At 42.6% G+C, this 13,376-nt stretch overlaps 1 protein-coding gene across 1 annotated transcript in view; it reads left to right on the top strand.

Moving 5' to 3' along the window:
- Window positions 1-12,762, top strand: part of CCDC178 (coiled-coil domain containing 178) — a 1,079,202-nt gene extending 1,066,440 nt beyond the window's left edge. The window contains exon 21 of the mRNA XM_069220096.1: window positions 12,077-12,762. Within this exon, the coding sequence (XP_069076197.1) occupies window positions 12,077-12,229 (153 nt within the window). The 3' untranslated portion in view covers window positions 12,230-12,762. The remainder of the gene's footprint in view (window positions 1-12,076) is intronic.
- Window positions 12,763-13,376: the final 614 nt, after the last annotated feature.

Below are 13,376 nucleotides of genomic sequence, written 5' to 3'. Positions count from 1 at the left end.
ACATACATCTCTAAGGCTTCCCCAATTACCAAAATGGACAGTTCGTATATCATGGGTTCACAGTGATTGTTTTCTGGCATCTACGCTGATGTGTAAGTGGGCAACCTATGAAGGGTGCCTGGTGCAGCAAGCTTCTCTTACATTAGTAAAACATGGCTGGGCAGGACAGGCGGTCCTATTCCAAGTACAAAATACTCACCTGGAATGTCTGAGGAATGGCCACACCCACAAAAAGATGTGGAATACATAATTTTCTCAAAAGTAGGAACTTACAGTTAAACTGCTTAAAGGAAACGCACAGGCTATCTACTGAGCTGCCTAAATTATGTAAAAGGTGGCGAGGCTCCTTGTTGGGAATCACTTTTTCTAAATTCTTTAGGGGTGTTCTAATATGGGTTGCTCCAGGAATTCCTTTTACAGTAACACACAGTAAGGTTGACCTAGAAGACCAATATTTTACCATGTAGGGCTTGTTAGATAGGTCCCAGTGTACACCCCAAATGTGAATCTTTCTATCTTTCTTACCATTCTCACCCCATTCTTGCTTTCTAGCCCTCACTTGTCATGTGTACGGGGAGGTGATTTCAATTGTGTGCTGATACTGATAAGGACCATTCAACTCTATCTGTGTCGTAGGCCTACTTCCTGATGGCAAGAGACACCCAACTCAATGGGCAACAGAATCTAGGGTAACTGACGTGTTGAGGGGTAAGCACCTGACAGGGAATACTCACTTTACTTAGGGGTTCATTCCCTACCCACCGAAATAGACTTATTTTACTGCAACAATGAGGCTGCAGAGAGGGTAGTAGATAACACATATCTGGGGTACACCCTCTCCGATCCTAACCTCCTTAAACTGACACTCATTTGGGGTCACTCTCCTCCATGCATACCTACATGGAGACTCTCATGTGATCGGAAAAAACATAGAACCGTATTTCAATGAGAATGCTGGGGCAGAGTCAGACAGATTAATAGAGTGGGATACATTCAAGGTGGTGCTGTGGGCCTTTGCATCAAGACAATATTGTGTGAAAGGCACTTTACCACTAAATCTCACCTCCCCAAGTCTACGCATGATGCATTAATGTTGGTTCTCCTGTAACAGGGCAGCGACCCCTTGGCAACGAGCTTTTACAGACTGCTCTCCCTTTTACACAGGACTCTAAAATACTAGGTTAAGCCCTTGCAAACCACTTGATACCAATAGCCCAATCCCTGGTAAGCAATGACTGTGAGGATGTATTCCTGGAAGGGACACTTCTGACCCTCAGACGATTATTCATAATCATGGACTGGGCTAAACAACAAGCAGAGAAACATTGTGTAGCCTTTCTAGATATCAAAAAATCATTCTGTACTCTGAGTTGAGCCTATGTATTGAGGGTACTTCTCCAACTGGGAATAGGCCTTGAATTCCTCCGGAGGGTACAACTGCTGTGCTGGGACCCAGAGGCATTGGTTCACGCCGGAAGAGTGATTTCGGAGTCCATTAAAGTTGTAAGGGGCACATGATAAGGCTGTCCGCTTTCGCACATCATCTTTGCAGTGGTCATAGTGCAACTGGCGTGTGCTCCTTGCACATGTGCACTAGATTTGGGAATTCAGATTGGAAATGGATGGCACATTCTGTCCCTCTATGCAGATGATGCCTTTATATACCTCAGTGAGGTAGACACGGCAGAGAATAATTTTACTCCACTGGTGGATCGGCAGGAAAACGTTGGTAGAGTGTTAGGGCTGAGTGTCAATTTGAATAAGTTATGTCTGTTCCCTTTGACCAACAGATTGGACAGGAGTCAACGTCACCTACCTGACACAAACTTGAAAATAGTGCTAGATGCTGTCAAATACCTGGGGTAAGAATTTACCATGACAAGAAAGCTTTAATAGACAACAACCTTGGCAAGACCATTATATCGATCAATCACACTTGCACTTTTGGAATGCGCTGCTGTTGTGGGCCGAGTAGCAGTCGCCAAGATGCTGATCTTACCCAGATTGGTATATTTCTTATTGGTGATACTCCACAGGCTTTTTCAATAGGCTTTTATCAGAGAAAGGCAATCCCTACTCTTGTCTGTGATTTGGGGGGAATTGAGATGCAGAGTGCTGATTTCTAAATTAAATCTCCTGAGAATGGACGGTGTCTGGATGCCCTTACTTATGGACTTTATTTAAAAGCTGTGCAAACATAATGGCCAATGTTGTGGCTGTTATGATCTGTAGATCTGGAAACGGAGGTGTCAGAAACCACCTGGGTGGGACCCTGATCCTATTCTGGTTGTTGGGACCCTTTGGTTGGTGAGCTACCACTAATGGGTAATTGAAGCAGCCTGTTGGTGCTGGAAAACATACATGCAAGGCAGCACAGGGAAATCACTGTACTCTACAGAATTGCCCTTATGGACCCTTTTGCGATGTGTGACACTGACAATGACACATGACCCTGGTCGATGTAGACATTTGGATGCGGAGTGACAAGTTTACAGAAGGGAAGCTGAGGTCATTTGACAGCCTGCCTGAAATGCATGATCTAGAACCTGGCAAATTTTTCCCATGCAACGGTGTGGTGCACCAGGTTGGGGATATACGGGGGTGGGCACTGAGGAGTCTACAACCTCATAGCCTGTCCAGGTATTACCAACATACAGCATTTGCAGACCCACGGTTGCTTTCTTGTATTTGGTGCTCCTACAGCACTCCATGATGAAGACAGGGTATCTCAAAGGTTGGTGGAAATGATTGTTGAGGTAAATTGGCAAAATGTTTAAATACTAGTAAATTGACCCCTTGGGACTCTAGACTTCTATAAGTCCAGTTTAACTACCTACAGCACACTTATTTGGCACTGAAGCAGCTAGTTCGTATGTACACAGAAAAGGCAACCACATGCCCCAGATGCAGGACGGCAATACAGCTTTCCCACACGTGATATGGCACTACTAGGTCATTTCATGGTTTTGGGATGAAATGCTTCTTTGCATGTCTGAACTAATGGGCTGGCTAAAGGTAAACAATGTGATTCTGTGCCTACCTGAGCTGATGGTCTGATCTATGAAAACTAAGCATGTGTGCAAATTCATAGTCTTGGAATTAATACTAGTGAACATATGCATCCCATTGTCCTGGAATCACTTAGAGATTGGTTGAAGGACATTCACAAGCGGGCCTATGCAGAGATTGATATATTATCGGGCCCCAAGAACAAAAGTGGGAGGGGCACGTGATATACTAATTGGGACAGCTGCCTGGAAAAATTGAAAGCCAAATCATACATCCAATCTCTATGGATGGGTGGGCACAAGGCACTTTGGAATCATGAGTGGATGGCAGACTGATGGCATGGGAGTACTGGGAGAGGTGAATCAAACTGGAGTGATAATGCTGTCTCAATAACCCTTTTTAAATATGCTCCACAAGCATGTCACCTGTTACTTTTCAATCATGGACGAGCAGGTTTCAGCAGGATGTCACTCTGTTTTTCGAAAGGTTTTATGGTTGTTTGTTTTCATGTCAACTCATGGATTGAGCAATTTTCTATAACTGCCTCTCCGTGGAGCTACGATTGAAATGTTCTTCCTGAACTGTGGCAGTAAGCCCACTAATTGCTCACACGGAATGAACACTGTGGCTGTGATTTCATTTATTGATTATGCTACATATGTTAATTTGTAAAACCAATAAAGATCTACTGGGAAAAGTGTTTCCCTTTAATTGTGACCAAAGTAACTTACATTGAATGCCTTTTTTGATTCAAGCCAACTAGACATCTCAGCTGTCTAGTTGCTAAAGACTTCTTGGGGGCATTCTGAAAGCTGACGTAAGAGTGCATTATGCCCATTGCTTATCATTGGCTTTTTGGTTTGTAACTCACATTTTTATGATTTCTATTTGCTGGCTTTATTTATTTTAGGTTGTCAGCCTTTGTCCGTCCCATGGAGCATATCCTGCTTACTGTATTCTTCCATGAGTTCTCGTTTTCTGTAAACAGGCCACTACATTTTGTTTGTCTCTTGCCACATTTGCTGTGAATTCAAAGACAAATGTCAAACATCAGCCTCTGTCTTGTGCGGGAGCTTGGTGTTTACTTTTCTATCTCTGAGGATTTAGCTGACAATCCAGCGGTGTGAAAGGAAAGGAATTTTTCTAGTACACAACACAATTTAAATGTCTGTAAATTTACTGTGAAAATATTTCAGAATATGTCAGATTTTAGAAAGCACAAATGAAGCACATTGTAATTTTGAAGTGTGCTGGAAACAAATATTTTAATACGTTCAAAACAAATCAGTAAAGTAGGTGATTCCATTTCCACACATTTTTGTTAGTGCTCTGTATAGTTTTGTCAGTGCAATTGTATTTGTGTGCAAATGTAACCATAATTTTAATTGAAAAGGTATGTCTGTAATGACAGTGCACTACCACACCTGGTGACTCCACTGCACGCTACTCCACTCTGCAACACCCTACTCCACTCTATGCCACTCGCTCGACTCCAGGACAGTCTACACCACTCCATTCTATGCCACTCTACGCTCCTCCACTCCTCTGTACTCCACTTCGCTCTATGCATTCTACTCTATGCCACACTACTCCACTCTCCTACACTCTGCTCTATTATGCTCCACAACACCTCACTCTATCCCACTCCACTTTTCTCCACACCACTCTACTACACCCCACTCTTCTCTGCGACATTCTAATCCGGACCGTTCAGTGCCACTCCACTCTATGCCACTCTACCCTACAACGCTCTACGCAGTCCACTCTATGAAACTATATGCCATTTTACTCTAGGCAACGCTACTCCTCTATATGCAATTCCAAGCTAAACAACTCCACTCTATGACACTCTGTGCTATTCTAATTAACACCACTCCATTCTATGGCTCTCCACTTTACGACATTGCTGCTCCACTCTACAACACTTTATGCCACATTATGACACTCCACTCTACAACACTCCACAGCACTCTATGACCCTCCACTCTATGTTACTCCATGCCATTCTATGACACTCTATGCCACTCCACTGTACAACATTCCATGCCACTTTACCCCACTCTATGACATTTCACCCTACGCTACTCCACTGTACACCATTCTGATGCACTCCACTCTACGCCACTTCCCTTTGATACTGTGTGCCACTTCACTCTATGCCTCTCTATGGCACTACACTCTATGCCACTCTGTGCCACTCCACTCTACGCCATGTCTCTCTATGACACATCAATCTACTCTACACTGTGCCACTCCATTCTACTCAACTCTACACTATGGCACTCCACTCGATGCCACTCCACTCTGCAACAGTTTACTGCACTTTATGCTGCACTCCTCTACAACCCACCACTCTACGCCCCCCACTCTACATCACTCCACTCTGATACTTTACCCCAATTCACTCTACTCCACTCTACTGCACTCTGCCACTCTATGCTACTCCAGTATATGACACTCTACACCACTCCATGGCATTCTGTGCTGGTTAATTCTAGGCCACTCCACTCTATGATACTGCTCCTCTTCATGCCACTCCACTATACAACACTCCACTCTACAACATTCCACTTTACACAACCCCATGCCACTCTACCTCACTCCACTTTACTCTGTGCCACTCCACTCTACTCTAACACTCTACTGCATAACACATTACTCTACACCACTCCATCTAAACCCCTCCACTCTGTGCCCCTCCATTTTATGCCCAGCCACCCTATGCCTTGCCACTCCATGCCCCACACTCTTCACTTCCCCACTCTGACACAACACTCTATTTCACCGTATGAAATTCTGCACCCCTCCAGTCTACTCATTTTACTACACTCCACTATATGCCCCTCCGCTCCATGCCCTTCCACTCTACAACCTCCCATTCACTCCACTCTACCCTCTCTAAGCACTCCATGGCTATCCATGCCACTGTATGCCACTCGTTATTTCACTCTACATTAGGCCACTCTACGACACTCCACACCATTCTACGACACTCCATTCTGCGACATTCCACTCTATCCCACTCCACTAACCCCACTTCACTGTATGACATCCACTCTATGCCACTCTACAACACTTTAGTCCATTTTATGCCCCTCCATTCTGTACCCCTCCATGACACTCCATTCTATGACATTCTACTTTACTCTTCATCACCCTACTTTACTCCACTCTGCACCACTCTGTCACCCCATTCTGTTCTATGCCACTCCACGCCACTTTACTCCACTCTGACACTCTACAACCCTCCACTATATGAAACTCCACTCCACGAAACTACTCTGAAACTACACTCCACTCTATGACACTCTCCTCTAACACTTCACCCTACAATAGTACACTCCACTCTATGAAACTTTGTTGCTCTACACCACTCCACTCTACTCTGTCATACAACACTCCCCTCTATGCCACTCCACTCTGTGACACTATGCCACTCCACTGTGACACTCTATAGAACTGCCTGTATGCCACTCCCCGCCATTTTTTCTCCTCTCTGCTCCATGACACATTACTCCACTCTGCTCCATTACTGCACTCTACACCACTCTATGCCACTCAATCTACCACAGTGCATGCCACTCCATTTGCAACACTCTATGCACCTCCACTCGATGCTCATCCTCTCGCTCTACACCACTCCACTCTACTCCACTCTACTCTACTCCACTCTATACCACTCTACACCATTCTACTCTACGAGACTCCGCTCTATGCCCCTACTCTCTGCACAACTCCACTCAATTCTACACCACTCTACAACACTTCACTCTACACCACTCCACACTATGACACTCCACTTCACTCTGTGCTACTCCACCCTCTGGCACTCTACTCCATATCACTCTGCTTAACAGTACTTTTAGCCATGCTGAGCTGCAGCCACACTGGTGTAGAACATGGCTAAAACATTGGCAAAGCCAATAACTCTTGCATAGGTGAGACATATTGGCTTTACCAGTGCTTGTTTAGAAACTGCTTGTGCTTATTTGCAATTCAAGATTACAAACCCCATTTACATCAGATGTATCATACCGAAGATTTACATGAACCTTTGTGTGAATGGATAACTAAAAAAAGTATTCGTTTTTTTTGGCATGTGATAGGTGGTTGAGTTACACAGCAGTATTTCAGGAGATGAGTTACAACAGCACCAAAACATAAATATCATGGATTGATCTTGAAAGAGTGATGGATGTGGTAATGCACAAAAGCACATTTATGTCAGCTACTTACACACTGTAATGCCTACTGTCTACTATTGCCATCCACAAGGAATACTCATTTGGAGCTTCTGTGTTGGCAAACTATGTTTGAGTGCTGATCTCCACAAGTCACAATTGAAACAAGCATTGGCAAAATCAGTAGGGTCAGCCTTGGCCTGCTGGTGTTCCGGTGGGGAAGCAAAGCGTGAATGACAGTTTAAGAGACCACTGGGTGAAGCCCCTGACCAAAAACCCTTCTCTGTATGCATATTATGGATGGATTTTTTAAAAACAGTAGGAAGTCAAAACATTTAGAGCTGTTTCAAAAGCCAAACCTAAAAATAAACTGAAAGAAAAGGAGAAGATCTACAGCAACAGAGAATGCAACAACTAAGGCCCTCATGCCAATGCTGCAGGAAGGCTCCTGAGGCCAGAAACTAGTGAGGCCGAAGGACCAATGAACACACTGAAACCTCTGGGCGGGACTCGGAGAAAGTATTAAAGAATCTCAGGGAATGGTGAATGAGTGAAGAGGAGTGATGTAAGGATGGGCTCTTAATACTGCAACTTCGCAGCAAAACACAGAAGAAAGTAATAGGGGAGATGTGGGTGAAAGCTACCCAAAGCACAGGGTATGGAATGGTGATCCATGCACAGCAGTTAGTCACTGAGGGAATGGAAGGTAAACAATTATGGAAACAACATACTGATCAGACCCCTTCCAGAACAGTGGGCCTCAGGAGCCCTGTGAAAATTTATGAAAATATGAGCATACATGAATTTGAAGGTCAAAGGATTATAGTTGCAAAAACATACCTTTGATGGCGATCTCTCCTCTTGATTCCTGCTTGCCTAGTGTTGTACATGGGATCAATGGTAAACTAAATGAAAAATTGAGAGCCCCACAAGTCACACATATTCATAATCTTGAAGTATAATGATTTCTCCACAGGGCCCTATCCCATAATAATATGAGCTTGTTTCCTTGAAAGTTCAAATGTCTTGCCATACTCTGTCTTTACACTAATGTATCTCAGGTGATTATCCTGAAGGGCCTCACATAAAATTACTTTGTGGACCCTCTCTATTCCTGTCTTTTTTCTTTTATTCGGATCTAAAGTCTAGGTGGAACAGTTTCGTGTAGGTCATAATATCGTTGCCTTGGTGTCTCCTTTTACATTCCTGATCCTTATGTTGTCTCTTCTTGAACAGTTCTCCAAGACTTTGCACTCTAGTTGTAATGATAGAACTCATAACCCTCATTTTGTTTCTGATGGGCGCATCCCACCTCAATGCAGTCTTAGTCTTATTTTCCATTTCCATCAGTCTATTCCCTGCCTGCCTGTTCAATGTCACATCAGAGGGTGGTCATTACTTCCGTTATGCACTTATTCATTTCATAGATCTCTTGATATTAAATCTTTTTTTCCATTCTTGCAGAAATGTGCAAATATCATCATTTGCCAGACGCAATTCAGCTTTTTCTATCTCTGTTCATTAAAAAAATGCCTGTATTCATTGTGATACACTGTCTCTTCGAGTACTCCAAGAGAACGTCCAACTCTTTCATATTCCCTCTAGTAAGAGGTCTTTGCCCCTATTCCTCAAAAAAGGAGAAGATTCAATGTCATGTTCATGAACTTTCAAGGAAACAAGATCATATTATTATGGGACAGGGCCCTGTGGAGAAATCATTTACAAATGGTAACTGAGAAACTGAGACATCTATTTTTGATGGATATTGATATGAAAGTCCTAGGGATCGCTCATGAACAATAGTTATAGTTGTCTTCTGGTGTAAAGATGGTACCAAAACAAAAGGGCCGAAAGGCTGAATGGCAACATAACAGAATAAGAAGAGACAGACTCCAGTGATAAAGATATCAAATGGCTGAAGAGTGACTCTTGTTAGCAAAAGGGGGCTAGCAATAATAGACTGGAACAAGAAAGTTACCATGCTTGATGATGTGACATTTACTGATGTTGGTGACATTAAAGGTAATCAAGAAGTAGTGATTGACTTGCTTAATTTTGCTTTGTAAACATCTCTAGCTTTGAAATCTGTTTGATCAGGGCTGAAACTCTCTGACCCACATGCAGATAGGCTTTGAAATGTTTCCATGCACTACAGGCTCTAATAATGAATCTGATATTTCTTTATATATACATTACACATTGAACATGCACATAAACATATATGCATTCAACTTTTTTTACAAGGGCTTTTTGTAATTGTTTTCAATGGGATGGGAAAGGAAGAAGGGCGAGGCACGAGAAAGCAGGAAACACAGACCATACAAAGGATTTGCAAAGGCCTTTACTTTGAAAACACTCAGCCATGAGCACAATTCAGGGTATTAAGGTTTTATAGATGGGGTTGACTGGCCAAGGGAAACAAGCCCGTTTATAGGACAACCGAGAAGATTAGAAAGCTAAAAATGTCCTACTACAGGAAATAGGCTTGACGCTAGGGATATTCTGTCAGATTCATAATGAAGCACTATCACACTCAAATACTTGTCACGGTATAAAATAGAATGAGTAGAGTCACAATACTACCCAAGGGTACAATTGGGGAATTGACCTTGGAAACACTAGTAGAAAATGAACAATGAAACGCCTCTCTCAAATGTACATGGAGCGCAAAGATTCTCACCATAGCCGCCATCTGTGCATCAAACCCCAGGCACGATAATGTTACATCTATGGGTTTGAGGAAGCTTTACAGGTTTGTAGATGGCCAGGTTCTGGGGAAGGTAAGGACTTTAATCAACGAATGTCTAATTAAATTGACTGTTTCTACGCTGGAAGTTGAATAGGATAAACAATGTCCCAGAATACCAAAGAAAAGCAGTAGCAATTGAATGCAAGACAGATTGACGTACAGCGTCTTACACACCTAAACAGAAAAGAATACACCTTCTTCTCCCATGTCATCACATAGAGACATGATATTTGTTGCAACCACTCTGGTTCTAATCATGCGTCATTGGGGATCACATTCAAGGCTACAGACATGGCATCTAGAAATAAGAGTTAGCAGATGGGCGGATACCTATTGAAACACGCAGTATTCAGAAGGAATTGTAAATACAATGCAGGAGAATATAGTACCTAATAATATATCAGACCTAAGTCTTGGAGAAGGATATGTCTCCAGTTTCTTGAGGACCCAATCACTACAGTCCTCTGGCCAAGACCAAATATTCACGTGGAGCTGCCTAGGAAGGTTTGAAGATAAGTTGATGGGATGACTGATATAAATGAAGAGATGGCAATAACAAAACATTGAGAAAAATCTCAGCCCCCGACAATCCAGGATTGATATGCCAGTGTATGGGAGACATTGGTGACAAAGACACCATTATTTAATTTAATACAGGGTCAGGACAACTTTGTGGGATGTGGCAGCCATTATTATCCATAAGATTGTGGAGAAGTGACTTGCTCACAAAGGCTTGGAGCCCAGCCTCTTGATAACCGGCAGAGGAAACATGGAGATAATAAAGTACAGTTTTTCAAAGGGTGCAAACATCTGTTTTAACAACTCTATCTAAAGAACACTCTGTCTTAGAGAGAGTAGACAGAGTTTTCTTTTTAAACGGTACTTATTATAAAGTGTCAAGAAATAATCTGGAACAAACAATTATGTGGAACGTTGCTGATGCATAATTGTACTTCCATTGGAGTGATCTAGTTAGTGAAAATAAAGAAATATTGAGAAAAAAGGCCTTGCCAAAGTCAAGGCATGGTGAGAACATGGTTTGCACCATATCTCTGCAGCAACAAGTGACACAGGGTGATATTTATGCAGTGCTTTTAGCAGCCCAAAACAGATAATGGCTGAAAGATAGGTGACATCAGCCAGTTAAACCTATCGAAGCAGTACTACCTCAAACAAAAAATGTAGTCTTGTTGGAGTTCAATTTCTGTGTGTTGGAGGATAACCAGTTAGCGAACTCAAAGTAAAAAAATAGGGGATATTGTTTAGTAAGTGATGAGGCATCCACATCCAGGGGAAACATCTCTGTATTTCTTCTATTGCAGTTTAATATTCGACTAATCGACCATCACAGTGCTGTTTGCCAGAAATATCTTATTCCGTCCTCCTAAAACTACTTCAGTCTGTTTAGTTTGATGTTCTTTTTCATTACAGCTACGTCACAAAGCTGTAGAAAGGTTATCATACAAGGTACTGGGATAATAATGGCCACTTGTGAGTAGGTAGCCTCCTACTTTGACAGTAACGTTATAAGCTACACTATGCATAGGTGTGTAGTTCATTTGTGACCTTGATGCACCTCGGTGAACTCCTAATGGCTTGCCAAAGGTTGAGCTAAGAGTTTCCAAACATTGTGTCCACGGGTTCTCATTTTTGCTGGCCCTAAGCAGCAAAGCATGGAATTGGATGGTCCTCTGTCCATATAGTGTCCCAGTTATTGATTCTTCTTATGACATTGAGCAATTTGGTGAAACTCTGTGTGCAAATCAAATTACCCTTCTGTGCAAGCCAGTACACCTTCCCATGCGTCACGTAAGAATTGTAACTGGAATACATTAATGGTGCCACACCCGTGGGCCCTCCATCACAGGTGATGCTCGCTCAAGTGCGTTGAGAAATGGTAGCTTTGTACTTCAGATTCCCCGTTAAGAAATTGTGAGGCTTTTTAAAGACCTCTGCAACTGCGGTATTTCTTCAGGTCGGAGTTTTTCACAACAGAAAATGCACATCCACCAACAGGGAACTGCTTTTCTTGTTGTCCCTGTTAGCACGTTTTCCACATGCTTGATTTAATAATAATGCTTTGTTTTCTTAATTAATGAGTGCGTATTGATTTTGTTTGTTTCTCTCTTCTAAACAGGAGGAGATGTCAAAAACAATTCAGCAGATCTCTGCGTTCGTGAATTCCTTGACAGATGGCTCATCCGCTGAAGGCTTCAAAGCAAACAACCACTCTATCGCGGATGCTGAAACAAAAGACAGCCAAAGTCACACAGTTCAGAAAACAGTGTAATTGGACATTCACCTGGTTGCCATTTCACACTTGCATGGACGAAAAACTCACCCACCTCCCAGCATGCTTTGCCGCTCCTTTACTTACAGCAAATCCATAACAATGAAACAGGTGACTTTCATGCTGCTGTCAGGAACGATCTAATTTCAGCTCTGGGTGACTGATTGCAATTGGCTTTGCCTCATCTGATAATTAATCTATGTCACCATTAATTGGAAGAGAGAATAATTACTGGCGGTGTTGACAGTGACTGTACGCTTCCCCAGATTCCCCCATCGTGTTTTCCCAAATAAAGGCTTTGCAAATCAGTACTTAAAGTTTGTGCACACTATTACAATGCCTATGCCCATGTGACACATTGCGCGGTTTGTTGTGATGTACTTTTGTGGTTTTGTTTTCGATTATTTTTGTGCTCGCCGGGAGCTGTCTCCCTCAATCACTCTTCAATGTTCTATCTTAATTTTGTGGAAGTTTAAAGTTTTCAATGAGCTGGAGATGAGTGATAAATGAATAAATGTGAATGCTTCATTTTGTCCATGGATCATTAGTCAAGTCCTTTGTGGTAAGGACCTGAGAAAGGAGTGGAAATTATTGAGACATTAGCATGAAGCAAGCTCGAGGTAAATATTATGTAAAAGGAAGGGCACAGTGAGAGCAGGGTTTGCAGAAAGCTGTGGGAGAGCCTTGGAAATGTGCAGCCTTCCCTGGTTCTAGTTTTGTGCATGGGATGCCAGTAACCATCAAAATATCGCAAGGGCGTGTATACTCTCACAAAATAGAACTCTAAGGGCCAGATGTACAAAGCTTTTTTCTTGTCGCAAACGGCCTGATTCACATAATTGGGCTGCTTGCAACAAGGAAAAAGCATTTTGCGATGCACAGACCCAATTTTGCGATTCAGTAATCTATTTACTGAATTGTAAAAAGGGTTTGCGAGTCGCAATTAGGAAGGGGAGTTCCCTTCCTAATTGGGAGTCGCAGTGCAATGTATGATTGATTTGTGACCGTGAATATGGTCACAAAACAATCGCAGTTAGCAGTTAGGCAGTGGAAATGGCAGCATAAGCATGTGAATGGAAGTGAAAATATTTTTACAGAGCAGGCAGTGGTCCCACTGCTCTGAAAAAATGAAAAGAAAACATTTCAT

The sequence above is a fragment of the Pleurodeles waltl genome, chromosome 2_2 (genome assembly GCF_031143425.1).
Source record: "Pleurodeles waltl isolate 20211129_DDA chromosome 2_2, aPleWal1.hap1.20221129, whole genome shotgun sequence".
In the NCBI taxonomy this organism is placed as follows: domain Eukaryota; kingdom Metazoa; phylum Chordata; class Amphibia; order Caudata; family Salamandridae; genus Pleurodeles; species Pleurodeles waltl.
Note: the sequence above shows the minus strand (reverse complement) of the source record. Positions and strands in the feature narration are given on the sequence as shown.